The sequence below is a fragment of the Delphinapterus leucas genome, chromosome 10 (assembly GCF_059928025.1).
Source record: "Delphinapterus leucas isolate spDelLeu-1000000601 "Yukka" chromosome 10, BTC_Dleu_Yukka2, whole genome shotgun sequence".
Classification (NCBI taxonomy): domain Eukaryota; kingdom Metazoa; phylum Chordata; class Mammalia; order Artiodactyla; family Monodontidae; genus Delphinapterus; species Delphinapterus leucas.
In genome coordinates, this window is record NC_143138.1 from 64,864,610 (window position 1) to 64,882,888 (window position 18,279).

The following is an 18,279-nucleotide window of genomic DNA, read 5'->3' on the forward strand; positions in this document are numbered from 1 at the left end:
ACACAGGCTTTCCCTAGTTGCAGTGAGCGGGGGCTACTCTTCGTTGCAGTGCGCATGCTTCTCACTGCGGTGGCTTCTCCTGTTGCGGAGCACGGGTTCTAGACGCGCGGGCTTCAGTAGCTGTGGATCACAGGCTCTAGAGCGCAGCCTCAGTAGTTGTGGCACACAGGCTTGGCTCCTTCGCGGCATGTGGGATCTTCCCGGGCCAGGGATGGAACCCATGTGCCCTGCACTGGCAGGCAGATTCTTAACCAGTGTGCCACCTGGGAAGCCCTCCCATTATCAATTTTTAATATAGTAAATGTCAACAGATATAATCCAAATAAACTGAAGAAGCATTTTGGGTTCCTTGATATTTTTAAAAAGTCAAAGAAGTCCTGAGACCAAAACATTTTAGAAATGTGAGTCCAATAATTTTTGTCTTCCTAGGGAAGGAGGGAATGTCATTCAACACTTCTGGGAGACTAATCATGTCATTCACTGTATTAAAGTTCAAATGTTCCATAAAGCTGGCAATATACAGTCTAACCAGGCTCGTGAGCCTTGTATCAAACTCTCTATAACCCAGCTCCAACCTACCTCTGTAAGCTGCTCTCTTTCTACATCCTTATTTGAACTATGTATTGTGGCCAACCTGGTTAACTTCCTGCCATTTGAACAACCTTCCATTTCCATCTCTGTGCCTTTGTTCACATCGTTCTACAGAATTGAATACTGTACTTGTTCCAATCAGTGACATTCTAAACCTCTTTTTTCAACATTCAGCTCAAATCCTACTTTCTTTGTGAAGTCTTCTTTAGCCTAAAATTACAAGTCCCATTGTGTTCATTCTTACAGCACTTCCTATCTACAGTCCTCCTTGAACAATTAATACTATATACTTCATTCTATCTCCAATCCTCCAACACTGAATTATTTTTCCATGTATATGTAACTCATCACAAAAAATAGCCCCAATTATTAGAGGGTATTTCGTGTGTCTTACATAACTGCCCCACAGCAAGAGAGCTACATCAAGCAACTGATATAGTTATACCTGATTTGACCAAAAAAAAAAAAGTCACCAAAGGCAGACAATTGTATTACATAAGGGAAGCCAATTTCTTCCTAAAAATTCTTATCCTACCATCTAATAAATATGATTCATTAGGCAAGTCACTTCAATCCTAGCTAGTCCTTAGAGGTTAAATGTCCTATTGTGAGCTGCTCAGAAGTCTTAATTTCTATTTCAATGCTTCTTGAAATAGATCTGAAAGAGCCCTTCAAATAAAACAGTGACAAAGAGAAGAGAGAAGCCCACTCCACATGACGTAGTCAAAGATCAAATACTGATCCACTTCTTCCTGAGGTTCACTAGCCTAGCATGTTTTCACACATGGTGTTTTAGAACTGCCTGATTTTAAAGATGTTATGGGAATCCTCAGGGTGAGAAGAATGAGCCTATTTATATGCTGTGAATAGTATCTGAGGCAAGAATTGTAACAGTCACTTCTGGGCTTTATGTTCCTAGAAAGTGACCTTTTCAACATTATTATTATCAGGATGCTCTTCTTAATCTCCTGATGGACTCCAGACTAGTTCTTAACCTTCTTGAAAACTAGGAGTAATGAGTTGGGTTCTTCTACACAGAGCTGTGACAAATTATTCAAGATACACTCCTTGGAGTCCTGTATTCCATAAGGTGTTAATCCACTCACTGATATAGAAGAATCTTCTCTGAACGTTCTATTTGTGATTCAATTTCCCTAAAAGCATAGTCAATTATAAGGAAAAAGCATCAATGAACTTAATCTTTCAAATTCCTCTAAACCAGAATTAAGATACAGACAGTAAATCTACTCAGTAGCAAAAATAAATAAATAAAACCAATACTTGAGGCTAGGAAATACAAATGGAGGGTACAATAATAAGTATCTGACAGACTCTTGACAGGTTCTTAAATATACATATACATTCCAACTCTCTGGGGGAAGGGCTGATGACCTAAAAGGGGCTGAGAGTCATTCTGTTATGATATTTATTTAGGAAAATGTTCTTATTCTTAGGAGACACATGCTGAATTATTTAGGGGGTACAAAGAATCATGATGTCTACAACTTACTTTGAAATAATTCACCAAAATAATAATAAAATAAAAATTATTTATTAGATTCCTAGATAGGTAAAAATGGCAAAATTGAACCTAACTGGTAGGCATACAAGATTTCACTGTGCTATCCTATGTTGATTTCAGTATGTTTGGCTACAAGTAAACAGGTTATCAGAAAGGCTATTTTGTTTAGTCTCCAGGTCAAATTAAAAAAAAAAAAAACTAATGAAGCTCTTTAATAAAAGGCTTAGTGATAAAATTTTTAAAAATCTTTAATATTCAAATATATTACGTACGTTATTTGAAAAATAAATCAAATTTAACAGTTCCTAGATGGGGTCTATTCTCAACCTAGTAGAATGAAACTTAAAAACATAGGTCAGACCCTGACACTCTTCTGCTCAAACCCCTCATTTGGCTCCACCTCAGAGTAAACATTAAAATGTTACAGTGGCCCACAAGGCCCCTCATAATCTCCCTTGGCCTCCTCTACCCTGCAATTCAGCTACCTGCCCATGATTCTCCTTGCTATTCCTCAACTATGCCAGGCAGCTCCTGTCCAGCGGCCTGTATACTGGCTGCTCCCAATGCTTGGAACCCTCTGACCTTAGATGTCTACGCAGTTCCCCCTTCCTTGCCTTCCACTTACATCTTTGCTCAAATGCCACTTTCTTGGTGAGACATGCATTCCCTGACCATTTAAAATTGCAATTCCCCACACTTCACTCTTATTGACAGGTCCCTGCTCTATTTTCACCATGCCACTTACCAGCCAACACACTCTTTCTACATATTTACATTTAATTTATACATTCTAAGTTTTACATATTAGACGCCTGTCCATCTTCCACCTATAAAATATAAAGTCCACAGGGCAGGAATTTTGGTTGGCTTTGTTTACCAGTACCCTAGCACCTAGAACACAATGAGACACCATGATAACACAATATATTTACAGTCTTATTTATCTCTCAGTTAAAAGGGGAAAAAAGTTTAGCTTAAAACTGATATCCCATGGGTTCGTGCCCCGGTCCGGGAAGATCCCACATGCCGACATGCCGTGGAGAGGCTAGGCCCAAGAGCCATGGCCGCTGAGCCTGCGCGTCCGGAGCCTGTGCTCCGCAACGGGAGAGGCCACAACAGTGAGAGGCCCGCGTACCGCAAAAAAAAACAAAAAACAAAAAACAACTGATATCCCGTCTAAGAATGGTTATGTGGTATGGGCTCATACACTGAATTTTGCTGTGAGTTTCTCAGCACTTAATCTTGTATAGATGAAACATCCACAGTCACTCCTACCTGTCTCTTTACGCAGAGCCTAGGTTTTCAGGAGGGCCGGGTCTTTTCCTATTGCATTTGTCATAGTATATAACGTAATACATACCATGGAGCTATTAGACCTTTAATGATCCTTGTTCAATGAATGAAAAATACACAAACATTCCTACATATTTTACTTCTGTCAGCATGCCACAGGGAAGAGAGGTTGAGCTTTGGGGTCAGAGACATTTAGGTTCAAATTTTACCCCATTCTTAACAAGCATGCCAATGTAACCTGCCAACACCTTAGTTTCCTTGCTTCTACTTAATAACAATGCCACTTTCTCCAAAGGGCTGTCCTGAAAAGAACCTTAAATGACGAAGCAGAAAACCCCTATATAATGTGTGACAAACATGGGGATTGAGAAAGAAATGTTGGTTTCCGATGACTTCTAAGCAATGTTTAAAATTTCTCTTCATTTCTTTGGTCTTAACTTCTCTCACCTTCCCCTATAACTGAAAGCAAATAAAATCTCATAATATTTTTAGGTTAAACAAAAAAGGTCTCAAATAGCAGTATTATTTTTTCTATTCCTAGAATGGTCTCTGGTCAAACAAAAAAACAATACAAACTTAGAGAAATCAGGAGATACTAATCAATGATTACAGTGTTAAAAGACGCTTAAACTAAAACTCCTGGGACTTCCCTGGTGGTGCAGTGGTTAAGAATGTGCCTGCCAATGCAGGGGACATGGGTTCGAGCCCTGGTCCGGGAAGATCCCACATGCCGTGGAGCAACTAAGCTGAGCACCATTAACTATGGAGCCTGCACTCCAGAGCCTGTGAGCCACAACTACTGAGCCCACACGTTGCAACTACTGAAGCCCGCGCACCTAGAGCCCATGCTCCACAACAAAAGAAGCCACTGCAATGAGAAGCCCACACACCGCAACGAAGAGTAGCCCCGGCTTGCCGCAACTAGAGAAAGCGCATGCGCAGCAATGAAGACCCAATGCAGCCAAAAATTAAAAAAAAAAAAAGCAGCACCAGCATTAGAAAACAATTCATTAAAAAAAAAAAGAAACTCCTTTTGATAACACTTACTTCCCTAAATAATTCCCATGAGAAGTCTCCTAATAAATGAAAAATAAGGTGTTTCAGACCTAGTGTTCACCTATCTTAACTAACTTTTATTTCACCAAATACTTCCCCCCAAATCCACAATAAAAAGTTAGGTAGGCTAATGAGAGAAATCCAGTCTTGTATTTTGTAAGGAAACTTATTTATTTTTTCCCATATTATCATTTTACCATCATTAATACATAAAAGTTACTAGTGTAACTGTAAATTATCACAATAAAAAGTATGATTAATCTACCACCCAGGCAGAATATTACCTTGATAAGGAAACCTACATCATTCTATCTCAAATCTGTGTGCTATGTAATAAGGCACTATTTTGTTATATAAAGTGTAAGTTTAAATGTAAATCTGATACTTCCTTTCTTTGAACTCTGAACTTGTAATGTGGTTCAGAAAGATAAGAGATATACTATTGACTCCCCACTACAACTTTGCTGAGCCAGTTCTACAGGGAGCACCATTTGTTGTTTCCTAATTTATTCTATTAGTCACAGCCCAATATAAATCACTTTAACTGTAATAGGCCAGCATTAGTTATAGAATTCTGTCTACAACTCATTTAGAAATATTCATATTAGCCTGGTATTTTCCTTAACCCGTATTAAATGGTAAAAGGATCCAAATTCTATTGCTGCAACTAGTGAGTATACACTGCACTTCAGAAAGGTTACCTGATAGGCCACCTCCAGGTCCTACGAATGAAGTTTACTGTTCATGCCATTCAAAGAATCACCCTTTGTAGTCTCCAGTGCTTCCTGCAGCAGTCTGATCCAAGCTTTACAAATCATACATTCACTAATGAATCAGGAAAATCTAGCCCCACAGGACTAAGGTTGCTAGATTTTTTTTTTTTGGTCCTCTTTTAAATCCCACTAAACTAGAAATGGCCAACTTCGCAACCTGTTTCTTAACCACTAATCCTTTATGGTATCATCTACCAAAATTTTAAAACAGATTTACATGTAAAACCATGTCCCGGATTTTGCAGAGTACAGAAACTTCTTTGAATGAAATAAGAAGGCTTTGCCAACCCTTTTCAATTCCATGACCACAGGGAACCAAAAGACCCTACAAATGAACCAAAAACACACAAAAAAAGTTGAGGAAAGTAAGACCTTTCCCAGGCATTCAATAGGCCCAGGTTTTCCTGGCGTGAGCTGGGCACTGCCTCATGGTGCAGAATCAACAAAGAGCAACAGAGATGTGGCTTGGTTTGCTAATTTCAGTCTCCATCTAAGAGAAAGGAAAATAAGTGAGTTTTCAAACTGAGAAGTACTGTGGATACTGTAAATTACTTTTTAACTCAAAGCCTTGGTACTCTGGGTTAGTAACCAATATCAAGAACAGTTAGGTCAATAATTTGTTCTGAAGACTAGAGTGAGAACTTTGATTAATCTGAAAATCTGTTTCCATTATCTGCAAAATGAAACTGCTAGATTGACACTTTCAAGAAAGTAGAGAAAACAACAGGGATAGGCCCTATGCAAACTCATGGAAACTCTAAGATTTTAGGCTAGAAGAGATCTTACTGGTACCTACTCAAACCACCTAGAACAGAGCACCAGGAGTTCAGATGGTATCATCTGTGGCATAATGGCTGACAATTTAAATTTTTACTTCATATTATCTTTATCCTATAAGAATAAATGAAAAAGACAAAATCACTGCAGCTGAAGCATAGGTTGTATAAATTTCATACAACTGATACAAAGTCATAACTATTAGGCAAGATGACAGCAATAAATCTTTAGCTTGAATTATTCTTCAGAAATTGTTTCATGATGAATGAAAAAAATTAATGAACAACGTAAGAAATGTTGGAAATACACTACTGATAATTATATATAAAACAGTATTTTTACTGTATTTTAGTGTGAAAATTACCCTCTTATATAGGAACACTTCCCGTTTGAGAAGTCAAGTACTGTTTATGAAGCTACTTTATTAAAATTCTACTCCTCTTCAAAATTAAACAAAAACAGATAGAAGTCCTTATTAAGAAAAATATCATTTGTCCAATATCACAGACTGGCATAGCTAAATGACACATTATAGAGAGTATCTAACCATCTCTTATTACAGATGAGAAAACTCAGAGGTAATGAACTCAGAGCTTTTCCATGAAAACACAGCAACCAAAAGACAGCTGGAGTGGTATGTTGACATCAGATAAAACAGACTTTTAAACAAAAAATGTTACAAGAGAAAAAGGTATTACATAATGATGAAAGGTCAACCCATTAAAAAGATATAACAATTATAAACATACATGCAACGAACAACAGAGTCTCAAAATATATGAAGCAAAACCAGACAGAATTGAAGAAAGGAATACAGTCCACCCACAATAGTTGGAGATTTCAAGACATTTCAAAAAGGATGGAACAACTAGGAAAAAAGATAAAGAAGCAGACAACTTGAACAACACTATAAACCAGCCACACCAATCATACACAGAAGACACCATTCAATGATAGCAAAATACAAAATGAGTATTTTCATCAGGACAGACAATATGTTAAGCAACAAAACAAGTCTTAATAAAATTTAAAAAATAGAAATCACACAAATTATCTTCTGTGAATAAAATGGAATAAAACTAGAAATTAATAACAGAAGGAAATCTAAAAAATTCACAAATTGGTACAAGTAAACAACATGCTGTTTTATTTTTTTAAGAAACTATTTTCTATCAACCTCTTTCCATTTTAAGAGTTTGTGGAAGAATAGCTCAAGACCACTGAGTGGTTTAAAAAACATACTCTTAAACAACCAATGGGTCAAAGAAGAAATCACCAGGGAAACTGCAAAATACTTTGAGAAGAACGAAAACAAAAACAAAACATATGAAGACTTACGGAATGCAGCAAAAAGAGGGATATTTATACAGCTATGAAAGTCTACGTTATCTACATTAATAAGGACGAAAGATCTCAAATCAATATCCCAATTTCCAACTTAAGGCACTATTAAAAGAAGAGCAAACTTAACCAAAAGCAAGAGAAGGAAGGAAATAATAAAGATCAGAGTGATGATAAATTAAGAGAATAGAAAAACAATACAGAGAACCACTGAAATCAAAAGTGCGTTCTCTGAAAAGATTAAATTGACAAGCCTTTTTCTAGACTGATGAAGGAAAAAAAAAACTGGACCAAATTACTATTATCAGGAATGAAAATGGAAACACTACCAACCTCACAGAAATAAAAAGGAATATAGGGCCTTCCCTGGTAGCGCAGTGATTAAGAATCCACCCGCCAATGCAGGGGACACTGGTTTGAGCCCTGGTTCAGGAAGATCCCACATGCCGCAGAGCAACTAAGCCTGTGAGCCACAACTACTGAGCCTGTGCTCTAGAGCCTGCGAGCCACAACTACTGAGCCCGCACACCACAACTACTGAAGCCTGCATGCCTAGAGCCCGTGCTCTGTAACAAGAGAAGCCACCGCAATGAGAAGCCCGTGCACTGCAACGGAAAGTAGCCCCCGCTCACCACAACTAGAGAAAGCCCACGTGCTGCAACGAAAACCCAACACAACCAAAAATAAATAATTTTTTAAAGGAATATAAAAGAACATTATGAACTTTTAAAAAAACAGCTTTACCAAGATATAATTCACCATATGATCAACCCATCAAAATGAGTACAATTCAATGAATTTTAGTATCTTTCAAGTTATGTACAACAATCACCACAGTAAATTTCAGAACATTTTCATCACCTCAAAGAGAAACCTATACCCTTTAGCTATCATCCCCCTTTACCCCTGTTCCTCCCAACCCTAAGCAATCATTAATATACTTTCTGTCTCTATAGATTTACCTATTCAGGACATTTGATATAATTGGAATTACATACTATATTGTCCTTTTTACTGGCTTCTTTCACCTATCATAATGTTTACAAGGTTCCTCCATGATGTGGCATATGTTAACACTTCATTCCATTTTATGGTCAAATAATATTCCATTGTATACCACATTTTGCTTATCCATACAGTTGATGGATATCTGAGTTGTTTCTACTTAGGGTTTTATGATTTATTTTTGTGTGTGTGGTGAACAAATTTGATAATCTACAAATTCCTAGAAAAACACAAACTACCAAAACTGTTTCAAGAAGAAAAAGAATAGGGCTTCCCTGGTGGCGCAGTGGTTGAGAGTCCGCCTGCCGATGCAGGGGACACGGGTTCGTGCCCCGGTCTGGGAGGATCCCACATGCCGCGGAGTGGCTAGGCCCGTGAGCCATGGCCGCTGAGCGTGTGGTCCGCAACAGGAGAGGCCACAGCAGTGACAGGCCCACGTACCGCAAAAAAAAAAAAAAAGAAAAAGAATAGACTGTCTATAGCAAGTAAACAGATTTTCTATCAGTAGTCAAAAAACATTTTAAATACAGCCACTAAACAGTATGGCGGTTCCTCAGAAAACTAAAAACAGAATTACCATATGATCCAGCAATCTCACTCCTGGGCATATATCCAGAGAAAACCGTAATTCGAAAAGACACGTGCACCCCAACGTTCATTGCATCACTATTTACAATAGCCAAGACATGAAAACAACTTAAATGTCCACTGACAGCTGAGTGGATAAAGAAGATATGATACATATATACAATGAAATACTACTCAGCTGTAAAAAAAAAAAAAAGAAGTAATGCCGTTTGCAACAACATGGATGGACCTAGAGAATCACACTAAGTGAAGTAAGTCAGAAAAAGACAAATACCATATGATATCACTTATAATGTGGAATCTAAAATATGAACAAATGAACTTTATCTATGAAACCAACAGATTCATGGACACAGGGAACACACCTGTGGTTGCCAAGGGGGAGGGAATTGGGGGAGGGATGGGGTGGGAGGTTGGGGTTAGCAGGTGTAAGTTATTATATACAGAATGGATAAACAACAGGGTCCTACTGTATAGCACAGAGAACTACATTCAATATCCTGTGATACACCATAATGGAAAAGAATATTAAAAAAATAATATATGTATAATGGAATCACTTTGCTGTACAGCAGAAAATAACACAACATTGTAAACCAACTATACTTCAATTAAAAAAAACATTAAAAAAGAGCATAGGGCTTGAAGGATTCACATACAAGTTCTATCAAACATTTAAAGAACAAACACCAATACTTCTTTAACTCTTCCAAAAGTTAGAACAATTTCTAAAGCATTCTTAGAAGTTAGTATTACCCTGATACCAAAACCAGACAAAGATATCACAAGAAATAAAAAGTACTAACCAATATCCCTTATGACTATAGATGCAAAAATCTTTAATATAATACTAGCAAACCTAATCTAATAGAATATTAAATGGATTAGTTACATTGATCAAGTGGGATTTATCGCAGAAATGCAAAGGTGGTTCAACAGGTGAGACTCAATTAATATGTAACACATAAATATTTACTTATGGAATAAAGTAAAAATACCACACAATCATCTCAATTGATACATTAAAAACTGCTGATGAGAACTTCCCTGGTGGTTCACTGGTTAAGACTCTGCGCTTCCACTGCAAGGGGCACGGGTTCCATCCCTGGTCAGGGAACTAAGATCCCGCATACCGTGCATGCAGCAAAAACAAAACAAACAAAACAAAACAAACAAAAAAACCCCAGCAGCTGATGAAATCCAACATCCTTTCATGATAAAAACACTCAACAAGGGGCTTCCCTGGTGGCGCAGTGGTTGAGAGTCCACCTGCCGATGCAGGGGACACGGGTTCGTGCCCTGGTCCGGGAAGAGCCCACATGCCACGGAGCGGCTAGGCCTGTGAACCATGGCCGCTGAGCCTGCACGTCCGGAGCCTCTGCTCCGCAATGGGAGAGGCCACAACAGTGAGAGGCCCGCGAACCGCAAAAAAAAAAAAACAAAAAACACTCAACAAAATAGAAACAGAAGGGAATTTTCGAAAGTTGATAAAAGGCATCTATGAAAATCGAACATATAACATCATACTAATGATAAAATGCTAAAAGCTTTCTCCCTAAGATCAGAAAAACAATTTCATTTACAACATTCAAAAGAATAAAATACAAAGGAAAAGATTTAACAAAGGAAATACAAGACTAAAAACTTCAAAACATTGCTTAAAGAAATTAAAGACCTAAAATAAATGGAATGACATCTGATGTTCATTGCTTGAAAGACTTAACACTGTTGAGATAGCAATACTCCCCAAACTGAATGCAAATAAAAATCACAATAAGATACCACTTCACACACACACAGGCTGGGTATTTTTTTTAAAAAGGGAAGGGGAAAACAAGTGTTGGCAAGGATGTGGAGAAATCGGAACCTTCATACATTCCTAGTGGAAACAAAATGGTAAAACCACTGTGAAAACAGCTGGATAGTTCCTCAAAAAGTTAAATAAAGAATTACCACATGATCCAGTAGTTCCACTGCTACATACCCAAGAAGCAGAAAATCACCAAGTAACCTGTACATGAATGTTCATAACAGCATTATTCAAAAGTATGAAAAAGTGGAAACAATACAAATATCCATGAACTGATTAATAGATTAGTAAAATGTGGTATATCCACCCAAGTATATTATTCAGCATAGTACTGAATTACACTATACCATGGATGAACTTTGAAAACACTATGCTACCTGAAAGAAGTCAGACACAAAAGGCCACACATAGTATGATTTTCATTTATAGGAAGTATCCAGAATAGGCAAATCCATAGAGACAGAAAGCAGAGTAATGGTCAACAGAGCTAAGGAGAGAAAAAATGGGAAGTGACTGCTTAATTGGTATGGGGTTTTTCTTTTGGGGTGACAAAAATGTTCTGGAATTAGATAGTGGTGATGAATGAACAATACTGTGAATTTACTAGAAGCCACTGGATTATATACATTTAAGTGATTAAAATGAAGAATTTTATATGAATTTTATTTCAATTTAAAAATCACCCAAAACAACAATAAACTTAAACCTACTCAGCAACATATAAATTAAAATAACCACAAAAGTCCTCTTTCTGAATTCTTATGTCTATATGCTCAAAACCTATATCTAAAAACAGGCATCAGATACCTCACAACTGTGATATTATTAACAGTTATGAGGGGACTTCCCTGGTGGCACAGTGGTTAAGAATCCGTCTGCCAATGCAGGGGACATGGGTTCGATCCCTGGTCCAGGAAAAGGTCACATGTCGTGAAGCAACTAAGCCCGTGCACCACAACTACTGAGCCTGCATTCTAGAGCCCGCAAGGCGCAACTACTGAGCCCACGCACCACAACTACTGAGGCCCGCATGCTCTAGGGCCCGCGTGCTGCAACTACTGAAGCCCGCGCACCTAGAGCCCATGCTCCGCAACGAGAGAAGCCACCGCAATGAGAAGCCCGCATGCCACAATGAAGAGTAGCCTCCACTCGCCGCAACGAGAGAAAGCCTGCACGCAGCAACGAAGACCCAACACCAAGCCAAAATAAAACAAAAACCAAAAATAAAACAAAAATAAAACAAAAACAAAAACGGTTATCAGACAATTTTAAAAATTCTATCATAAAAGGAAGAGATAAAAAAACATACCTTAATTTTTTATGATGCAAGTTTCTTTTGATCATTGTACTCACTCTTAAGTGCAAGAAGACCCAATTATTCTAGCAAGCTGATAGGAAAATACAACACCTATTATCCCTGTTCTTGGGGGCAGCAGTGACTCACCAAGCTTGTCTGGCTCATCTGGCCCTGTGCCTGCAATGCAGCTGCTCTCCAAACCATAGGAGGGATCCACTTTCCCAGAGGCTCGTGCTGCTTCTTGTACTTTTTTGACGTGAGCTTCCACCAATTCCAGTGGTACCTCCTCCCGAACTCGAGAAAACTCTTCTGTTTAAGAAGAAAAATGGAACAGTGATCTGGCTTTGCATAAATATTTGCTTCAATGTAAACTAGGTAATATGACACATTAGTGTATCGTGTGTAACCTAGTGACCTTTCTGGAGACTCGATCTGATCTACCCCAGCAAATCAAGAGGGCCAAAGGAGATAAACATGTACAGTAACGAAATTCTATGACTCTATGTTTTACCTTACATGTCACAGTGTCTTACTATATAAACAGGAGATCTTTAAATTTCTATTAGTAACAATCAAAACTGCTATCCAGGGACTTCCCTGGTGGTCCAGCAGTTAAGACTCCACGCTTCCACTGCAGGGGGCCTTGGTTCGATCCCTGGTCGAGGAACTAAGATCCCGCATGCCACAAGGTGCAGCCAAAACTAAATAAATATTTAAAAAAAAATAAAAAATTGCTGCCCAAATTTCATCTAACTCTGCTGGCTAGATTTTAATCAAGATAACAATAAGGATAAAACAACCAGAAAATCAAGAAAGAGTTCTATGGTATGAAAAAATTCTAATAAGAATTATTGTAATCCAAGAATGTTAAATGACTCCTTTTTGCCAATTATATAAAATTCTGAATGAATCACAAAACATACCATTAAAAACCTGTTTTGTCCCTCTAAATTCTTTTTTTAGAAGATGTTGGGAGTAGGAGTTTATTAATTAATTTATTTTTGCTGTGTTGGGTCTTTGTTTCTGTGCGAGGGCTTTCTCTAGTTGCGGCAAGCAGGGGCCACTCTTCATCACAGTGCGTGGGCCTCTCACTATCGCGGCCTCTCTTGTTGCGGAGCACAGGCTCCAGACGCGCAGGCTCAGTAGTTGTGGCTCACGGGCCTAGTTGCTCCATGGCATGTGGGATCCTCCCAGACCAGGGCTCGAATCCGTGTCCCCTGCATTAGCAGGCAGATTCTCAATCACTGCGCCACCAGGGAACCCCTGAATTCTTAATACATGCTCTTAGTTTGAAAATTATTATATTTTAAGTGTTTTAGTTTAAAATGTTATAATACTTCAAATACAACATGGTATCTTCAAGGGGTAATATCCGATTTTTTTTTTGTTATTTACATAACTGAAATGAATATAACAGCTGATAACACTTAAATCTGAGATAAAATTAGCATGAAAGGAAGTATTAAACCATTATCTGAAATTGTTACTCTGGTGAGATGGCTTAAGCAAGTTCATACCCAAAGCCGCTCTGGCTGCGGCAGATGCCACACGAGGATCCACCACAGATGCCAAAAAAGCAACAGTGCTCATGACTGGGTTTCCTGACTGACTGAAGGGGACAGGCTGGTAGGCCAGGGGCCCCAGGGAAGCATCAGAATTCTCAAGGTATGGGTCCTCAATGGGAAGCCTCAAAAAGTGGAGGATGCATTCATCCTGTGTGCGACTTCCAACGTGTTCCGACACTTTGTTCCAGTCATCCTTATACATCTCCAGAGCCTATAATGGAAAAAAACAGGAGCTTTAATATCAGGTAACAAGGAAGTATTTAATGACATCAGAAGCCTGTGACTGTTCTTTAGACAGACTTTAAAAACAGTAATGAAAATGGTTATACTGTTCATAAGAAAATAGGTAGCTATTATTGCTTTCATTATTATATTAAATTCTCAATCAGTCAAGAAAAATAAATAAAAGGCATGCATATTACAAAGGAAGAACAACTGGTTTTTATTAATACACACATGATTGCTTATATAGGAAATCCTACAGAATCTACAAAAAAAGGTATTAAACTAAAAAGTTTAGCAAGGTCATCAGTTAAAAGGATAATAGAAAAACTCAATTATATTTCCATATATACTAGCAGTGAAAATTTTTTAATTGGAAAAAAGTATTTAAAATAGCACAAAAATGAAATACTTAGGAAAAAATATAATGAAGAATGTGTAAGACCAATATGCCGGAAAAAATAAAACATGCTGAGAAATCAAAGACCTAAATAAATGAAGAGATATGCTGTGTTCATTCATTAGAAGTCTCAATATTGTTAAGATGTCAATTCTCTCCAAATTGAACTACGGATTCAACGCAATCCCATTCAAACTTTTTTGTTAAAAATTACGAAACTGATGCTAAAATTCATAGAGTACACACATTTCTAGTTTAAAAATTTTTAACTTTTCAGAGAAAATGCTGAAAAACTCCAACAAAAAAAGAAAAGCAGTCTCCAAGGTGGAGGGAGATAGAACAGTATGAAGGAAGCCACAAATAGGTGGTGCTGAGAAATTCAAGGAATGAATTGGGTAAAAGAATCTCTTGGGGAGCTACTGTAGCTACCAAAGTTACTACTCTCACATGGTTCTATCTACAGCCATGACTCTCCACCAGGGGCAACTGTGTCTCCTTAGGGACAATTGGCAGTGGCTGGAGACATTCTGGGTTGACATAATTGGAGAGGTGCTACTGGCACCTAGTGGGTAGAGGCCGTGGATGCTGTTAAAAATTCTACAGTGCACATAAGAGACCCCACAACAAAAAAGCTATCTGGTCCAAAATGTTAATAGTAGCGTGGCTAAAAACCCTATTGTAGAGCCTGATTTGCTAATACTGTGTTAAGATGAGTTCACCATGATGATGGTTCTCTCCGTGCTTACTGCCTCAGTGAATTCTTTTTTAATTTTTTACTTTAATTTTATTTTTTGGCCATGCCATGAGGCATGCGGGATCTTGGTTCCTTGAACAGGGATCGAATCCACACCCCCTGCACTGGAAGTATGGAGTCTTAACAACTGGACTGCCAGGGAAGTCCCACCTCAGTGAATTCTTAAATCTGGACTCCAACTGCTGCTCCAGGCTTGCTTTCTCACTGGAGTGGTACAGGACTCCTCAAAAACCCAAGCCAACAAATCACCTTACTCATTAAATCCCTTGAAAAACAAGGCTAATTCTGGATATCCTCTGGACAGTCTGTGGCTTTGGGTAGTTCTAAAAGGAATTACTTTAGAAAAAAGACACAGATTGTAACAAAAAACAAATATCAATCTATCTCATCAGGGTCCCTGGGGCCCGAAACATATAACTGAGACTCGTAAGTTTCTGATTATGGGTAGAGATTTTCTTGACATGTTGTAGCGTAACCTTTTCAAACAAACTTATTTTTAAAAGTTTCTTTCTTTATTCATTTTCCTTCAGCCAGAGAAAAAAAGGAAGTTCAGGAAGGTTTTTTTCCAGAATAAAGCTAAGGAACTGTCATGCAAAATTCAAGCCAGAGCACAAGGCTGAGCAACAGTCAAGTTCTGAGGCTGGGCACTGGCATTACATAAGAGGGGCAGACTGAAGAGATGTTTTCAAAACGACATGGTGACCAACTGGCCAGGAAGGAGAAGGGTGACATATAGAGAAAAGTTATTAGGAGACATTTTACTCTACAAAACACATTCCTCCTGTCATCACTGGGGTCTTCACCACTGCTTACTTGGATTCTTAGAATTGCCTGTCTCTCTACCCTTAAATTCATCCTTCTTCCTGTTGCTAGAGTGAAGTATGTTTGACACAGGACACCGTCTCTCTCCTGCCTGAAACTATTTCAGTGTTCATCATTATCTTACGGAATTAAGGCCAAACATGACCAGGGCTCAGCTACTTCTTCCACCTCACCTCTGTACTCTTTAATGCTCCAAAAATACCCAGATCTCACAACACTGTTCCTAAGTACTGTGCTTATGTACAGTTTGTTCTGCATTGGAAATATCATGTACTAGAACCAACACCAGCACCCCACTCCAGGGAGCTGTCCATTATATCTCATCCACCCAGCCCAGATGCACAGCCACTCCTCTGTACCTCTCATGCTCCAGTCATATCTCTAATTGCGTTTTAATCGCTTTCTGTCACAGACTAGACTATGAATTCCTTAACTCTAGAGACTATGGCCTAGCCATCTCAATCTACAGCATCTGCCACAGTGCCTGAAACATAGTACCCAATAAAATGTGCTCAATTTAACCACAGGTAACTGGACTAAAGCAGGAAAGGAATCTGACTTTTGCATGGCTCCAAGCATCAAAAAAAACAACCTGGGGAATTCCCTGGTGCTCCAGTGGTTAGGACTCTTCACTTCCACTGCCAGGGACCCAGGTTCAATCCCTGATCAGGGAACTAAGATCCTGCAAGCCAAGCGGCGCGGCCAAAAAACCAACCAACCAAACAAAACCCCCCTGTATTTTAAAAAAAGGCTTTCCTCAAGACAATTTTTTTTTTTTACTGGAAGACATACTCATCTAAAGTGTAATTCAAAATTACACAGGAAGATAAGCAACAAAGATTTACTGTATAGAATAGGGAACTATATTTAATGTCTTGTAATAAAAATAATCTGAAAAATTATATATGTAACTGAATCACTTTGCTGTATACCTGAAACTAATACAATATTGTAAATAAGCTGTATTTCAATAAAAAATAAATAAAATTACACAGGAAAAAATATTTCTTGGGTTGCATATCAAGGCAAAGTAGGTCAAGTGCATGCACACTGTGAGAAAAATCTTTGAGGCTGCTTACTGAATACCTTCTAATGCTATTGTTTCTATAATCTGGCCAGTATAAAATGAGAAACCCATCTACGGATAAACAAATATTAATACGTATCATGGATTTTCTTTGTAGGTGCAAGATTTTATGGCCATTAATTATTTAATACAAAGCATGAGAAAGCAAAGCAGGCATGAGAAAGACAAGTTAACCAGGTAGAACCAACAAGCTCACAGATTCAACTTTTCTCAATTTCAAAGCCAGGGACAATGATAAATGACCAGGAAGAATACTGTAATCAGTTATGGACTTAAAAGAAATCGTGAAAGCCTCTTGTTAAAAATCCCCTTAGTCACTATGGAATAGAATGGTGCTAATTTCTTCTTTCTGGCACCCTGATTCTATCAATGCCATTTCAAACTGCTGTAAGGACTTCTTATACTGATGATGCATTTTCAGGTGAAACACCTGAAATTCCTCACACATTTTACAAATGAAATCTTACTCAAACATGACTCCATCTTCTTGATCTTATGCATGTCTACCAATTAAAGATCTTTTTCAAACTGCATTCATTTGTCCAATGAATAGATTCCACTTTAGTTATTTGCAAAATTGAAATTATGCCCCCAATATTTGTAGGAACACAATAAACTGAACACAACCAAAAACAATAACCTGCAGCATTCCATACAATAACTGTGCTTTGATAAGAAACCATATCAAATAAAGTATTTTTAAATAAAAGTGAACTGTTGTACTGTTGGTGGGAATGTAAATTGATACAGCCACTATGGAGAACAGTATGGAAGTTCCTTAAAAAACTAAAAATAGAACTACCATACAACCCAACAATCCCACTACTGGGCATATACCCTGAGAAAACCATAATTCAAAGAGTCATGTACTAAAATGTTCACTGCAGCTCTATTTACAACAGCCAGGACATGGAAGCAACCTAAGTGTCCATCAACAGATGAAAGGATAAAGAAGATGTGGCACATATATACAATGGAATATTACTCAGCCATAAAAAGAAAGGTGTGGCACAAATATACAATGGAATATTACTCAGCCAGAAAAAGAAACGAAATTGAGTTATTTGTAGTGAGATGGATGGACCTAGAGTCTGTCATACAGAGTGAAGTAAGTCAGAAAGAGAAAAACAAATACCGTATGCTAACACATATATATGGAATCTAAAAAAAAAAAAAAAGGTCATGAAGAACCTAGGGGCAAGATGGGAATAAAGACGCAGACCTACTAGAGAATGGACTTGAAGATATGGGGAGGGGAAGGGTAAGCTGGGACAAAGTGAGAGAGTGGCATGGACATATATACACTACCAAATGTGAAATAGATAGCTAGTGGGAAGTAGCCGCATAGCACAGGGAGATCAGCTCAGTGCTTTGTG

At 38.1% G+C, this 18,279-nt stretch overlaps 1 protein-coding gene and 1 long non-coding RNA gene across 8 annotated transcripts in view; both read right to left on the minus strand.

Moving 5' to 3' along the window:
- Positions 1-18,279, minus strand: part of SMARCC1 (SWI/SNF related BAF chromatin remodeling complex subunit C1) — a 181,255-nt gene that overhangs the window by 55,444 nt on the left and 107,532 nt on the right. For all 7 annotated transcript variants that reach the window (XM_089919220.1, XM_089919222.1, XM_089919219.1 and 4 more), the window contains 2 exons: positions 13,571-13,829; positions 12,201-12,362 (listed from right to left, as the gene is read on the minus strand). In XM_089919220.1, coding sequence (XP_089775346.1) covers positions 12,201-12,362; positions 13,571-13,829 — 421 coding nt within the window. The remainder of the gene's footprint in view (positions 1-12,200; positions 12,363-13,570; positions 13,830-18,279) is intronic.
- LOC149748268 (uncharacterized) lies at positions 1,041-12,193 on the minus strand. Its single transcript, XR_016394720.1, has 2 exons — positions 6,032-12,193; positions 1,041-5,725 (listed from the first exon to the last, which is right to left on the minus strand). It is a non-coding gene; the product is annotated as an uncharacterized LOC149748268 (long non-coding RNA).